Here is a 16436-nt window from a genome sequence, read left to right on the forward strand (position 1 = left end):
CGGTCCAATACGTTCTCACTGAGGCCGCAGGGCTCCGAGGGGTTAAACCATGTGTGTGAGGTCACACGGGCAGCAAATGACTGACTCAGCCTCACTCCAGAACCCAGTTCTCCCCGCTACGCCGCTCCACCTCCTCAAGTGCCGGCAAATCCTCGTGTTATCCTTCCTGCGCACCCCTGCGCACCTCCCGTGGGCTAACCTGCACGGTGCTTGGGAAGCGCGGAGGGGGGACCGAAAGAGGGTGTTTGATAGGGACAGAGGGGACCGAGGCTCGTATGGGGGCATTTCCAGAAGACACAGCCCAAGCGTACTGTCTCACGGTCAATTAGCATCTCATGCCTGGGGGGCGGGGTGTCCTTCCGTATCATCATCAGGAGAAACTTCCGTTGTGTTTCAAGCACAGACGACACACACCCTGCGTCCCACCGTCTAGGGCCTCAGACAACTGTCTCGGCGGCCGTGGGGTTGCCGCTGTCTTCCTGGCGCCTGGGTTGCGTTTCGTCCTTGAAAGCCCTGGTCAGGACCACCTTCAGGGACTCCTTGAACCGCTTCTTCCGGCTGCTGCCCACGAAGAAGTAAATGAAAGGGTTGGCGCTGCTGTTGATGGTGGAGAAGAGGAGGGAGACGTCGTGGAGGTTCCCGAACGTGGACCAGTACTCGTAGTACAGCAGGTAGAGGACTCTCATGGGCATGGCGAAGGTGAGGAAGATGGCGATGGTGACCGCGATGACCAGGTACAGCTTGGAGGAGTGGGACGCCCAGGCGTTCCTGCGGATCTTGACCACCAGGACGGCGCTGGACACCACCATGAGGGGCGTGAAGACCAGGAAGCTCAGGATGGCGATGAGGATGATCACCGGCCGGCAGTGGCTTTGCGAGTAGCTCTGCCTTTTGCTGTCGATGCACAGGGCGTATTCCATGGTGGTCACCAAGCAGGACAGTGCCCAGAGGAGGGCGCAGACGAGCGCCGACTGGTGCTTGGGGCGATGGCATCGGTACCAGATGGGGTACAGGACGGACAGGCACCGCTCCACGCTGATGGCCGTCAGCAGGTAGAGGCCCGTGTTGTAGCCAAACAGGAACGTCACGGACAAGGTGACGATGGTGTAGTAGTAGCCCGACGAGAGCTCGTAACCTAGGGCGTAGTCGACGGTCAGGATGAAGATGCAGAACAGCAGGGAGATGTCCGCGATGGACAAGTGGGTGATGTAGACCGTGAAGGGGTTCCTTCGCATCCGGAAGCAGAGGAACCAGAGGAGAACCCCGTTTTCCACGAAGCCCAGGGGGGAGATGCTCATAATGACCCAGAGCACGGCGGGGACGTCCTCCCGCACGTCCCTGGCGGAGGCGTTCCTGCCCGTCGAGGCATTCGTGGGGTCCTCGTCAGCAAATGAGGTCACGTTGGACTCACCCATGGGGAGGCCTCAGGGGGGGCTCTTCCGGGAATTTTCTGTAAATAAGTAAAAAAAAAAAAGAAAAAGGAAGGAGATTGATGAGTTGGAGTGAAAGGGAGCGTTTCAGCATGCATCAGAGCCTTCGAGCTATAATCATACATGTAACCTTCATACACAAAGATGCTGACTAGATTGTACAGTTCTGTGTCTGAGGGCGATAAAATCAGACATTTCACCAGGAGGGAGAGCTGATTTAGTAACTGTTTTCCATCCCCCAATCGCCTTTACTTCCGCATTATTACTTGCTTGTGGCTCAGCAACAAAGGGAGCCGGCAAAGCAAGAGGGTCAGGTGCCTGGTGTCCACTCCAGCCTGGCCCCAGCCTCCTGAGTGGCGTTTGGGAAATTGTGTCCCCTCCTGTGGCCCCAGCTCCTGGCCTGAGGAACCACGTCAGTCGCATTAAAATGTGGTTGCCATGCCCTAACCGGTTTGGCTCAGTGGATAGAGCGTCGGCCTGCGGACTGAAGGGTCCCAGGTTCGATTCTGATCAAGGGCATGTACCTGGGTTGCGGGCACATCCCCAGTGGGAGGTGTGTAGGAGGCAGCTGATTGATGTTTCTAACTCTCTATCCCTCTCCCTTCCTCTCTGTGAAAAAGCAATAAAATATATTTTTTAAAAATGTGGTTGCCATTGTTTTGAGGCCTGAAGTGCCATAAGCCACAGGCCAATGAGGGGAACTAGCTCGTTAAGTGATGTTCAGTAGCGTGGCAATATTTTTAAAGGCGTGAACCATCAGAAGGCGTTGGTTCATGTGGCCTCCGCTCTGCGACAAAGCGGGGCACCTGCTCAGGCGAGGTGAGTGGTTGCAAACCCACACGGCAGGGGTCGGGGCCCGAGGGCTCCCGGGGGTCCTCACCGCAGAGCCAGCCAGGCGGGAGCCCAGGTCCCCACTTCTCCCTGAGAGCTGGCCAGGGCCCCACGGAGAGTCTGAAACCACTGGTGTCATCGGACCCCTCACTTCACAGACCACTGAAGGGAGCCAGAGAGCGTGTGAGGGAGGCCGGCATCCGGGACGAATGCGAGGAAGCCGCGTGGCTGGGACTCCTAGCTCCCGAGCCCTCACACGCTGCCCGGGCCCCATCCTATTTTAAGAGCTTACCTTTTATAGCCTCTCTGCTACATGCTTTCCAATCAGGCCTCTAATGCTTCCTACGTAAGGAAGGGGGGCATCATTGCCCCTGATGTTATAGGCCAGTGGTCGGCAAACTCATTAGTCCACAGAGCCAAATATCAACAGGACAACAATTGAAATTTCTTTGGAGAGCCAAATTTTTTAAATAATTTTATTTTATTTTTTAAATATATTTTTTTTATTGATATTTTACAGAGAGGAAGGGAGAGGGATAGAGAGCTAGAAACATCGATGAGAGAGAAACATCGATCAGCTGCCTCCTGCACACCTCCCACTGGAGATGTGCCCACAACCAAGGTACATGCCCTTGACCGGAATCGAACCCGGGACCCTTCAGTCCACAGGCCGACGCTCTTTCCACTGAGCCAAACCGGTTTCGGCGAGAGCCAAATTTTTTAAACTTAAACTTCTTCTAATGCCACTTCTTCAAAATAGACTCGCCCAGGCCGTGGTATTTTGTGGAAGAGCCACACTCAAGGGGCCAAAGAGCCGCATGTGGCTCGCGAGCCACAGTTTGCCGACCACGGTTATAGGGGACTTCCCCAACCAAAGACTTGTCTAATTTCTTTTTAAAAATATATTTTTATTGATTTCAGAGAGGAAGGGAGAGGGAGGGAGAGATAGAAACACCAATGATGAGAGAGAATCATTGATTGGTTGCCTCCTGCACACCCCACACTGGGGATCAAGCCCGCAACCCGAGCATGTGCCCTGACCGGGAATCGAACTGTGACCTCCTGGTTCATAGGTCGACACTCAACCACTGAGCCACGCTGGTCGGGCACTCTCTCTCATCGTTGATGTTTCTCTCCCCCCCCCCCCCCCACTTCCTCTCTGAAATCAATAAAAATATAAGAATAAAGGGCTGGGTGTGGGAAGAGCCAGAGATTGGAAACACTTCACCAGTCGTCTCGTGGAAATGCCAAGCTGAGATAACGCGCCGGCTCACAGGCAAGGCAAGCACGGTGGTTTCCATGGATGTTTAAGGATGTGAGCTTTGCGGAGCCCACGCCCTGGCCAGTCTGGGGGGAAAGGCTGCTCGCATTGACCTCTCACAAAAGCCAGAGGGACAGATGGGCCGTGGAGCTGATAGCAAAGCAGGAGAGTCAAAGCAGGCAGAGATGGGGGTGGGGCTTTCAGCTTTGTTATGCTTGCTGAAGCTTTCTTTTAGGGATCTAAGAAGCAAACAGCTCTTTCTATGTTCCCATTTAGTTGGCCACCATCTACGCATGGTCCTGGATTCCCAGTCCATCCAACACATCACTCTAGGAAGAAGGAGGGAAGGAAGGAAGGGAGGGAGGGCGGGAGGGAGGGAGGGAGGAAGGAAAAAAGAGAAAAGCCAACAAAACTGGGGTTCCAGGTGGGCCACCTGAACCTGACTTGTTCCTAGGCAACCAGAGAGACCTGACTAGGCTGGACCTCCAGGTACACAGCTCCAGGGAAAGGGCAGGTCCTCCTGCGTGTGTGTGTGTGTGTGTGTGTGTGTGTGTGTGTGTGGTGACTGGGCAAACAGAAACCCATGCGTGAGATGGAATTTCCATGGCAGGTAAGGGGCCTGCCAGGATGTGCAGGCAGGAACATCTGTCTACTGTTGAGGCCCTGCCCCCCTCTTCCTGACACTTGAGCCATCTGCATGGAGAGGTAGAAACTTCCTGCTCCCTTCCCGACTCAGAGCGCTCGTCTCTCAGGGGCTCTATCTTGTCCCCGGGGGACGCTTGGCGCTGCTGGGGATTGGGGTTGTCACAGCTGAGAAGAGGGGGCTACTGGCATCTAGTGGGGCAGGGGCAGGGATGCTGCAATGCACAGAATAGCACCCACAAAAAAGAGTGTCCGGGGCAAGGCACCACCTTCTCTCTGCTGCCGACAGAGCCCCAAACAGCATCCTGTACTTTCCCCAACTCCCCCCGCCGCCCCCCCCCCCCCGCCCCCTGCCTGGGAAATATTGCCAAGATACTCACACCAACGATCAAGACTGAGCAGATCCCGTTTCATGGCCACCTGGCCCCCGGGGGCTGCCCCCCGACTGTATAAGCCACAGAGGCCAGTACCAGCGCGGTGCCCACCGGGGAGAGGAAAGGAAGACAGGCCAGCTCGCCTCCCGCCATGCCCAACTGCTTCCAAGCAAGTGGCTTCCCCAGAAAAGTCACAAAACCCTTCCCAACCCCAGCTCCCGTATTTACACACGGATCCAGGACTCTTGCCCCCAGACGAGTCAAAAAAAGAAAAAGCTAACACAGAAGTTTCTGCCCCGAAGTTGGAAAACACTGTTTGGGGACAGTCAGCCCAGCAGAGAAGCACAAGTTTCCAAAACAAGGGCAGAAGGAGGCCAAGTCTCTGCCAACACACACGGACGCCGGCGCGCTGGGAACACCAGCGGCACGGAGCCGCCGGGCAAGGCTCTGTGGGGAGGGACACCCTTACTCCGGGGTCAGGGCAGCTGGAAACGTGGGGGCCAACTCACTCACTAGCTCCAGGGGCTCAGGGAGGTCAGAGGCGGCAGCCGGGGGGCTGTTCCCTCACATCCCGGGGCACCCCTGCCCCGCCAGCCTGCAGGGTCTCCGGTCCCAGCATCTTCTCCAAGGATGGCTGCAGCCTCCCTTCGCTGAAGCATCAGAGGCGCTCCCCGCGGCTGAGATGTGCCAGGCAGATGGTCCCACGCGTATCAGCAGGAGCCGCGTTCAAATACACGCAACTGCAAGTCTTCACACTGATCCGGAGTGGGAACAAGCCGGTGATCACGGAGGGTGGTCGACCCCCTTGAACCACCGGGGGCCGGACGGGGCCAAGGAGAGAGATGAGTCAGAGACAAGCCCTAGGCAAGGGCAGAGTCACGTGTGGGAAAGAGGGAACCAGCTCAGATTCCTGGCTCAGCCTGTAACTAGCCCTGAGATCTCTGCCAAGCCTCAGTCTTGCCACCTGCAAAATGGAGCTAATCCTATTACTGCACAAAGCAGCTATGATTAAATGAGATGTACCGGTATGTATACCCCTGCACAGCGAGGGGCATACTGCCTGATAATTAAGCCTCCACTCCCTTTCTACAACCCATTTTCAGAGTCACTGGTGCAAATACGAAGCCACGGAGGAGAGAGAAGGCCTGGGAGCGGGCTCCGAGGTGGAAGGACAGCGTCGGCACACCCAAGTTGCACCCCAGCCTGGCTGGGGCCGTCCTGGGGGGGCTGTCTCTGGGAGCCGCAGCCTCTCACCCACGCCGTCCAGTTCCTCTCCCCCTGGCCTGTTCCCTTTCTCCACAGCCCACGGCGGAGCGCCACGGCCCAGCAGGAGAACCGGGATGTGTGACAGCCGAGCCTGTGGGGAGACCCAGCCCGCCCCTCGTCCATGGCAGCACTTCTTCCTCTGCAGAGTATCCCTCACTGTGTCAAAGGAGTCCCGGGCCCCTGGGACCCATCAGATCCAAACAGGGTGAGAAGGCGACGTCGGAGTCTGTGGGAAAGAGACTTGGGAACCCGGACATGCAGCTCTCCTCGGACTGTTTTCCTAAGCAGCGAGCCCCGGGGCCAGCAGACCTTGCCTGCGGGAGAAGGAGGGGACACCGGGGGCGTCCCCTAAAGGCCTCCAACAGGCAAGATGAGGTGAGGGTCGGGCACCTGCCCAACAGGCAGGGGCTAAGCAGCAAACCAAGGGGTCCGGTGGCCTCCACGGGGGAATGCGAGAGCGGGTGGTTACCTGGTTCGGATGCTCCAAGGGAGGGACAGGCCAGCTGCTGGGCGGTGCCGTTTCCGGGACAGTCAGACACGGAGCCGAAAACCGGGACCATCTGCAAACTGCAGGGCAGAGAGGAAGGAGCACTCGTGGCAGGGGGACCAGACACGCAGAGGGAAGTGTGGCGAGGGAGAGGGAACAGGCTGGCAGGGAGGCTCCGACGTCAGGGCGGCGGAGGGAGAGCCCCGGGGGAAAGAGGAATGAAGGAGACGGGGTGGGTGGGAGGACCTCCTCTGCTCACACGTGCTGCTTCTCAGCAGCCCAGGGACCGTCCAGATATTAGGAATGTTTCACCCTGTCCCTCCGGGGGCCGTGAAGCCCTGAGCAGAGTGGCCGACGGGAAGCAAGACGCCAACGTCACTGTTTAAGTCAACAGGACCCGGGGCCTCACCAGTTTGCTTTTTCCAGCTCCGACCAGAACACAGAAGCCTGTGCATCCTGGCAGAGGGCGAGCTGCCCAATTCGGAAATTGGTAACAGCCCCAGGTGAACGAGGAAGGAGGCGGCGGGCAGCTGGAGTGGCCAGGCGGTGGATAGGTAGGGGCGTGGCCAGGCGGTGGATAGGTAGGGGCGTGCAGCCAGGTGGGTGGCGGGGCGTCGGGGTGCCGGGAAGGGACGGGCTTTCTTCCTCCCGAGTGAGTGGGTGGTAGGAGGTGCCAATTGTCTTGTGACTAATTGGCACCACTAACAAAAGCAGAAATTACTGCAGATGGAGCGGGAGCTTCACTTGTGGTAGATGATGATTTGCATTTAGAGAAAATACACAACTCCCTGTGAAAATAAAACGGCTTGCACTTAAGCCACAGATGGGGTGGCTATGTCTGTGCCAGACTTGTCTTTGTGAGCAGTGCTCCTCCTTCGGAGAGGTAAGGAAAGTTTGGGGGGAGGGAGGTGCACAGAGCCAGCGGAGCCTGGGGAAGTGACGTCTGTGATCCCCAAAGTCCCGTGTGGAAGGAAGTTCTAGCTTCACCTCCACAAGTCAAGTCACACCTTCGACGTTTCCTAGAGAAACAGCATCCCCCTTCCTCCCCTCAAACAACAGGTAAACATGGGGAGGGGGCCTGGGGAAGGACCTTATGGGGCAAGGAAGAAGGAAGTTTAGTGACCCAGAGGCCATGGCATGGGCTCATAAGTAGTAGAGCCCACAGTGGTGGAGCCCATAGTGGTAGAGCCCACAGTGGTAGAGCCCATAGTGATGGAGCTTACAGTGATGGAGCCCACAGTGGTAGAGCCCATAGTGATGGAGCCCATAGTGATGGAGCCCATAGTGATGGAGCCCACAGTGATGGAGCCCACAGTGGTAGAGCCCACAGTGATGGAGCCCACAGTGATGGAGCCCACAGTGATGGAGCCCATAGTGGTAGAGCCCACAGTGATGGAGCCCATAGTGATGGAGCCCATAGTGATGGAGCCCATAGTGGTAGAGCCCATAGTGATGGAGCCCACAGTGATGGAGCCCATAGTGATGGAGCCCATAGTGATGGAGCCCATAGTGGTAGAGCCCATAGTGATGGAGCCCACAGTGATGGAGCCCATAGTGGTGGAGCCCATAGTGGTGGAGCCCACAGTGGGAGAGCCCATAGTGATGGAGCCCATAGTGATGGAGCCCACAGTGATGGAGCCCATAGTGATGGAGCCCATAGTGATGGAGCCCACAGTGATGGAGCCCACAGTGATGGAGCCCATAGTGGTAGAGCCCATAGTTATGGAGCCCATAGTTATGGAGCCCATAGTGGTAGAGCCTATAGTTATGGAGCCCATAGTGGTAGAGCCTATAGTTATGGAGCCCATAGTGGTAGAGCCTATAGTTATGGAGCCCATAGTGGTAGAGCCCATAGTGGTGGAGCCCATAGTGATGGAGCCCACAGTGATGGAGCCCATAGTGGTGGAGCCCATAGTGGTGGAGCCCATAGTGGTGGAGCCCACAGTGATGGAGCCCATAGTGGTGGAGCCCATAGTGGTGGAGCCCACAGTGGGAGAGCCCATAGTGATGGAGCCCATAGTGATGGAGCCCATAGTGATGGAGCCCACAGTGATGGAGCCCATAGTGATGGAGCCCACAGTGATGGAGCCCATAGTGATGGAGCCCACAGTGATGGAGCCCATAGTGGTAGAGCCCATAGTTATGGAGCCCATAGTGGTAGAGCCTATAGTTATGGAGCCCATAGTGATGGAGCCCACAGTGATGGAGCCCATAGTGGTGGAGCCCATAGTGGTGGAGCCCATAGTGGTAGAGCCCACAGTGATGGAGCCCATAGTGGTGGAGCCCACAGTGATGGAGCCCATAGTGGTGGAGCCCATAGTGATGGAGCCCACAGTGATGGAGCCCATAGTGATGGAGCCCACAGTGATGGAGCCCATAGTGATGGAGCCCACAGTGATGGAGCCCATAGTGGTAGAGCCCATAGTTATGGAGCCCATAGTGGTAGAGCCTATAGTTATGGAGCCCATAGTGGTAGAGCCCATAGTGATGGAGCCCATAGTGATGGAGCCCATAGTGGTGGAGCCCATAGTGGTGGAGCCCACAGTGATGGAGCCCATAGTGATGGAGCCCATAGTGATGGAGCCCACAGTGATGGAGCCCATAGTGATGGAGCCCACAGTGATGGAGCCCATAGTGATGGAGCCCACAGTGATGGAGCCCATAGTGGTAGAGCCCATAGTTATGGAGCCCATAGTGGTAGAGCCTATAGTTATGGAGCCCATAGTGGTAGAGCCCATAGTGATGGAGCCCATAGTGATGGAGCCCATAGTGGTAGAGCCCATAGTGATGGAGCCCATAGTGGTAGAGCCCACAGTGATGGAGCCCATAGTGATGGAGCCCACAGTGATGGAGCCCATAGTGATGGAGCCCACAGTGATGGAGCCCATAGTGATGGAGCCCACAGTGATGGAGCCCATAGTGATGGAGCCCATAGTGGTAGAGCCCATAGTGATGGAGCCCACAGTGATGGAGCCCACAGTGATGGAGCCCACAGTGATGGAGCCCATAGTGATGGAGCCCATAGTGGTAGAGCCCACAGTGATGGAGCCCACAGTGATGGAGCCCATAGTGATGGAGCCCATAGTGGTAGAGCCCATAGTGATGGAGCCCACAGTGATGGAGCCCACAGTGATGGAGCCCATAGTGATGGAGCCCATAGTGATGGAGCCCACAGTGATGGAGCCCACAGTGATGGAGCCCATAGTGGTAGAGCCCATAGTGATGGAGCCCACAGTGATGGAGCCCACAGTGATGGAGCCCACAGTGGTAGAGCCCATAGTGATGGAGCCCACAGTGATGGAGCCCACAGTGATGGAGCCCATAGTGGTAGAGCCCATAGTGATGGAGCCCCATAGTGGTAGAGCCCATAGTGATGAAGCCCATAGTGATGGAGCCCACAGTGATGGAGCCCATAGTGATGGAGCCCATAGTGGTAGAGCCCATAGTGATGGAGCCCACAGTGATGGAGCCCACAGTGATGGAGCCCACAGTGATGGAGCCCATAGTGATGGAGCCCATAGTGGTAGAGCCCACAGTGATGGAGCCCACAGTGATGGAGCCCATAGTGATGGAGCCCATAGTGGTAGAGCCCATAGTGATGGAGCCCACAGTGATGGAGCCCACAGTGATGGAGCCCATAGTGATGGAGCCCACAGTGATGGAGCCCACAGTGATGGAGCCCACAGTGATGGAGCCCACAGTGGTAGAGCCCATAGTGATGGAGCCCATAGTGGTAGAGCCCATAGTGATGGAGCCCACAGTGGTAGAGCCCATAGTTTTAGAACCCATAGTGGTAGAGCCCATTAGTAGACCCACAAGTGGTAAAAAATTTTTCTTCCATCAGGATCTCTCTTGGGTTCCTAGTGAATTTCAGTCACAGCCTAGAGTGTATTCCTAATCTTGAAGGGACTCTGCTCTCTCTACCCTAGATACCGAGCCTACAGTTATGGGGAGAAAGCCATAGAGTGGTCCTCAGAGCCCAGCCTGGCCCTTGGCTTTAGACAGTGAGAGAATATCGAGGGCCTGGGCCACGCCTACGAGAGATCGGCCGCGGGTAAGGCAGGTCAGGCCCATTTCACAGCAAGCTGACAGGCTCCAGAATCAGGACTGAGGAACAGCAGGTCCCACACAGGCAGACAACTGAGTTCGTACACAATGTCTGACTCACCACTGGAAGCAGAACAGCTTCCCGGCATGCTAGAAATTTGGACTTCTAGCAAATTTGACTGGAGTGATGAGTGATTCTTTATCCCATCTGTCTGATTGACAGGGTCTCAGGGCAGGGCTGGCCCCGCCCTCTGCCCTCCAGTCCTGCGAGAGACTTCAGATCTCACTGGTCAGATAAAAGTCCAAGATAAAACCCTGAGAACAGAACTCTCCCAGGCTGACCGGAATCCCGTCAGCCTCGGGGAGTCTTCTCCCGGGTTCCAGTGCCCTGCCCGTCCGGGATTGCTTGGGTCTCTCCCAAGTCATGACCTTCTCTTTCAGTGCACTTTTCTTCAACAACAAGTCTTTCAGACAAGTGGCCTTTTCTCCCCCATGTCGTTCTCCTCCAACTAGACAGGCCCACCTGGTGGGGCAGGAACCACAGCAGGCGCAACAATGGGGGTGGTGGAGGGGGGGCAAGCCCATGAGAAAGTTAAGGGAGCAGACAGACTCCGGGATAAACCCTGGGAAGGGTCCAAAAGAGAGCGGGCTGCAGATTAGACCCAGCTGTGAGAGGCTGGGGCCCTAGCCCCAAGTCGTCCCTCACCCCCACCCCCACCATATTTGGAATCTACCAGAAAGGAGACTCTCCCCAGCTTTGCAGAGCGATGAGGATAATGTGAAGTGAACCCATAAGAGGCCAGCAGTCCTCCATCAAAGACCGCTCTCTGCGCCAAGGGGCGGTGGGCGCGGGCGCGCCGTGGCAGGCCTCCTTACGGACACAGGAGTTGGGCAGGTTCCTTCATTTTAACAAATACCACGTCTCCTTGGGCTCTGGGTCAGCACCCTATCGGCTGCGCAGACACTGGCCCGCAGATTCCTTACCTAGACTGTAATCACGTGTCCTCTCGTGTCCAAACGCCGTGAACACACCCGGTTGTGAGAAAGAGCATTTTTGGAGCGTTACCTTGGGACGTGGAGTCTGTCCATTGCTCCGTGTGTTCCTAATATCACCCCGGTTCAGCCTGCACCCTTGGCCAGCAGTGGGCTGGCCCTTCATAAAGCCGTGCTTTCTAAATCATCTTTTGCAGAGATCCATCAGCTAGCGTTCAGAGGCTCTAACAAAGACATAAAGGATCAGAACTGTGTTCCTGGAGGAACTGTCCCCCCTACCTACAGAGCCCCCTCCCAGGGCTCCCTGCTCAGAAGTGGGGCCGCCAGCGCGCTCCTGCGAAAAGAAGACTGTAGTGGAGCGAACGCGAGTGAACGACCACAGGAGTCCAGACCAAATTAAAATTTAGGGAGCCTTTATTAGCCGGCCGGCGACTGCTCTGCCTTTCTCCACGCAGGGAGTCCAGAGAGCAGCCCCGACCCTTTGTGCAGGACCGCTTTTAAGCACATTTACCACGTCTTGTTTTTTGCAGAGCAAGCAATTTAAGGCAAAACAGTTTTTAATGTCAGGGCCATATGATTGACGACCATGTTATTTACAGGGTCATCCTGTTCTTCAGAAAGCTGACAGTGTTCTATCTTGCAAGGCTATTTTGTGAGGTGCAGCTGGGATTCAAGGCTAAGTCGACTAGGAGGAAGCATGTTCAAAAATTTCTACTCTTGCCGAAACCGGTTTGGCTCAGTGGTAGAGCGTCGGCCTTCGGACTGAAAGGTCCCAGGTTCGATTCCGGTCAAGGGCATGTACCTTGGTTGCGGGCATGTCCCCAGTAGGGGGTGTGCAGGAGGCAGCTGATCGATGTTTCTCTCTCATCGATGTTTCTAACTCTCTATCCCTCTCCCTTCCTCTCTGTAAAAAATCAATAAAATATATTTAAAAAAAAAATTTCTACTCTCTAACAAAGACCACAATGTGTGCGGTGGTCATTCCCGTTTTCCCTTCCCGCCTGGGAGCCTGAAGACACATAGGTAACCTGCCTTTGGAAATGGACCACCTGGCTCCTTAAAGGGAGAATTCTGAAACTACAGCGGGGGCGGGGGAGGAAGACGGCATAGTGGGGATAAATGGTGATGGGAAGAATAAAATAATAAAATAAAATGAAATAAAATAAAATACTTTAAAAAATGAAATTACTAATTTAGCCAAAGGCCACGTGTGGGCACCGTTAAACCTGTATTCCTGGTCCTTCTTCTGCAGTGACTATGGATTTGGGGAAACAATGTGTTTTCACCTCTCCATCCCCAAGGAGACGGAAAACAATGCCATCTCCAAGTGACAGCAACTGACATGCTGGAACGGCCACGATCCGCTGACTGTCCCGCCCTGTCCTGCGCCCCGGTTCCCGCTCTGCCCTCCGAAGCTCCGAGCCCTCACTCCGCATCCAGCTGGTGCCGACTTGGTCTGAGGTGCTCCGAGACGTGCTGGCGGCGACTGCACGAGGTTCCTGTGTCTCGACTCTTTCTAGAGAGAGATGGGCAGCCTGGGATCCTCCTCCGTCACCCACTTGACAAGTCTTGTGGCATCACTTCCAGAGCCACAATGGGCATGCGGACGCCCAACGTCTCCTTTAGAGGTTCAGTTAGATGTCCCCAGGTGAGGTCACCTTGGGAGGGCTGGTGCATGGCTCTGGATTTCCGCTCCGCCCCAGCCCAGGTACATGCCCTGTGCGTCACCCCGACGTGAGAAGATTCTAGTGGGGGGCCCATGGGCTGACATGCTAGAGTTCAGGCCCAGGGTGGACTCCACTCGTGTGTGATGGGCGGCCTGGCCAGACACACCCATGCGTGCCCCAGGCTCACCTCCTGAGCTCCTAGGACAAGGGTCCAGGCCCACGTCATGCTGCTCTGAAGAGTGGCCCTGAGTCACCCCTCCTCTGCTACACGCCGCAGGCCCGGGGCTCACATGCGGTCACCACATCCTGCCGTCACGGGCCAGAAGCGTGCTTCTCAGAAGTCCACAGTCACCATCGATGCCTAGAACCACCAACACTGGTTTGCCCCCAACCTGCACGTGGCTCTGAAGAACCCGGTCAACGCCGCCTGTTCTCTGGCTCCACAGCAAGATGGTGAGGCTCTTGGAGACAAAAGCTTTGCTCCCCCCCTCCACCGCCCCCCTTCCCCCGTTCCCCAATTCCCTCAGCTCGGGACCGGCTGCCTCCGTCTTCCCCCATCGTCTGCCCAGCGCCCGGGTTTCTCGGTGTGGATCCCCTACTCCCAAACCCGTTTCCAAGGCCACACGAAGAGGACGAAATCTAACTCGATGTAGGTTTCCAGGCTCGTTCTCAGACTCTGAGACACAAAACCTGCTCCTTGGAGGACATTTTCGTATATAATTTGTGTTGTTGTCAGTCCTCACTGAGGATGTTTTTCCATTGATTTTTAGAGAGAGGAAGGGAGGGGGAGAGAAAGAGAGAGAGAAGCATCCATGTGAGAGAGACACATCGATTGGTTGCCTCCCGCACACACCCGACCAGAGCCAGGGATGGAGCCTGCAACCGAGGTACGTGCCTCGGAATCGAACCTGAGACCCTTCGATCCATGGGCCGATGCTCCAACTACTGAGCCAAACCGGCCAGGGCTCAAGTAATTTTTTTTATGTTAAAACATACATGCCCTGGCCGAAACCGGTTTGTCTCAGTGGATAGAGCGTCGGCCTGCGGACTGAAGGGTCCCGGGTTCGATTCCGGTCAAGGGCATGTACCTTGGCTGCGGGCACATCCCCAGTGGAGGGTGTGCAGGAGGCAGCTGATGGATGTTTCTCTCTCATCGATGTTACTAACTCTCTATCCCTCTCCCTTCCTCTCTGTAAAAAATCAATAAAATATATATTAAAAAAATAAAAATAAAAATAAAAAAAAAACAACAACATACATGCCCTAACATTTACAACTTTAATCATTTTTAAACCTGCAGTTCGGGGGCATTAAGGGTGGTCACAGTTTTGTGCAACCGCCACCACCATCCGTCTCCACATTTCCATCTTCCCACACTGAACCCCCGTACCCATTCGACACCAGCTCTCCCCCCACCCTGGGCCTCTCTACTCTGCTGTCTGCCCCCCTGAGCTTTGACTCTAGGAACCTCAGGTAAGCGAACTCGCACGTGCCGTGTCCCTCCGCCTGGCTTATTTCACTCAGCGTGACACCTTCCGGCGTCGCCCGTGTCGTAGCAGATGTCAGGGTCCCATTCCTTAGAGGCGGAATAACAGCCTGTTGCAGGGAGTGGAATGTGTGTGTCACACTTGCTCACCCACTGTGGACGCTGGTTGAGGGAGGATATCGCTTTAAGAGTGGGTCTCGCCGAAACCGGTTTGGCTCAGTGGATAGAGCGTCGGCCTGCGGACTGAAGGGTCCCAGGTTCGATTCCGGTCAAGGGCATGTACCTTGGTGGCGGACACATCCCCAGTGGGGGGTGTGCAGGAGGCAGCTGATCGATGTTTCTCTCTCATCGATGTTTCTAGCTCTCTATCCCTCTCCCTTCCTCTCTGTAAAATATCAATAAAATATATTTAAAAAAAGAGTGGGTCCCGAGGGGTCATGCTTACAGTTCAGTGCCCAAAGCCCTTCCTCCCATCTAGCTCTGAGGACCGCTTTTGGCGTAAACAGTCAAATATTCTCCACCTAAAACAGCACAGAAGGTGCCACGCACACGGCCTTGCCCTACTGGAGCCAAGGGACCCGCGTCCGTTGGGGTTTTAACCGCAAACAACAGAAACATCCTCCAGCCAGCTTGCGCAGAAAGGGGAGCTGCTGAAAGGAAGTCTGCGAGCCCAGGACGCCCCAGGGCAGAAAAATGCAGCCCACGGGAGGCTGCCAAGAACAACGGCAGGATCTGAAACTGCGGCAGAGTGAGCTCCATCGAGACAGGGCGCCGCCTCTGCCAAGCCAGGCCCCGGGTGGCCGGGCTGCTCCCTCGCTGCCTCCAGCCCCCAGCGCCCAGGGCAGGCGCCCCTGCTCGGCCCTGCTGCCCTGGCGCTCAGGCTCCCTCAGCCCCCCCGGAGAGGGCTCCGGGGGGGGGGGGGGGGGGAGGTCCCTGCTCCCTGGTCACCAGCAGCCGGGCAGAGTCAGGCCCAGACAACCCCGCCTGGCTGCCCCAGGGGCAGAGCCCCCAGGAAGGGAGGCAGGGAGAGTGCGACTCCTAAGATGGGGCGTCCTCACCCCCCATGGGAAGGGGCCCGGCGTCACAAGGCGGCAGGTGTCCCTGAGCCCCACCCTCTGAAGGCCCTCAGTGGCCCACCTCCCTCCTGTCCCGCCGCAGCCTGTGCCCTCCCCCTGGAGCTCATGCCCAGGGTGCCCAGGGCTCTGGGACTTCCCGGCCTCGGGGGGTGTGAGCGGTCCTCCAGGAGGGACACGCGAAGGTGGGATTAACCGGCGAGGCCGGAATTAGGGGGACCACCTGGGAGAAACGGGGAGAGAGCAGCAGACCTCAGAGCAAGTCTGACCCTGTGTGAGGGGCGGGAAGGGCAGCCGGGGATGGATCCTGGTCGCCTGCAGACAAATGGGGGAGGGGGTGGGCAGCAAGGCCGAGGGGACGCCCTGGAGCCCGAGTGGCTGTCAGTGGAGCCCCTCTGGCCTCAGCATCCTGGGCTCAGCCTCGCTGGGAGCAGCTCCTGGGACATCAGGCCTCGGGGCCCACGTGGAGTGCACCCCTGCCACCCCACAGACTCCCCCGCTGTCACCACACCGCTGGGCCCACGTGGAGTGCACCCCTGCCACCCCACAGACTCCCCCGCTGTCACCACACCGCTGGGCCCACGTGGAGTGCACCCCTGCCACCCCACAGACTCCCCCGCTGTCACCACACCGCTGGGCCCACGTGGAGTGCACCCCTGCCACCCCACAGACTCCCCCGCTGTCACTACGCTGCTGGGCTCATGTGGAGTGCACCCCTGCCACCCCACAGACTCCCCCGCTGTCACCACACCGCTGGGCCCACGTGGAGCGCACCCCTGCCACCCCACAGACTCCCCCGCTGTCACCACACCGCTGGGCCCACGTGGAGTGCACCCCTGCCACCCCACAGACTCCCCCGCTGTCACTACGCTGCTGGGC

The 16436-nt window shown here is 57.0% G+C and overlaps 1 protein-coding gene across 1 annotated transcript; it reads right to left on the reverse strand.

Annotated features, from left to right (window-relative positions):
• Window positions 1-437: 437 nt before the first annotated feature.
• Window positions 438-1415, reverse strand: MAS1 (MAS1 proto-oncogene, G protein-coupled receptor; the record flags this gene model as incomplete). The annotated part of the gene is made up of 1 exon (XM_080664614.1): window positions 438-1415. One exon carries the CDS (start codon window positions 1413-1415, stop codon window positions 438-440), a length of 978 nt encoding a protein of 325 aa, XP_080520740.1.
• Between the last annotated feature and the right edge of the window lie 15021 nt (window positions 1416-16436).

This window comes from Plecotus auritus (assembly GCF_963455305.1).
Source record: "Plecotus auritus genome assembly, chromosome: 4".
In the NCBI taxonomy this organism is placed as follows: domain Eukaryota; kingdom Metazoa; phylum Chordata; class Mammalia; order Chiroptera; family Vespertilionidae; genus Plecotus; species Plecotus auritus.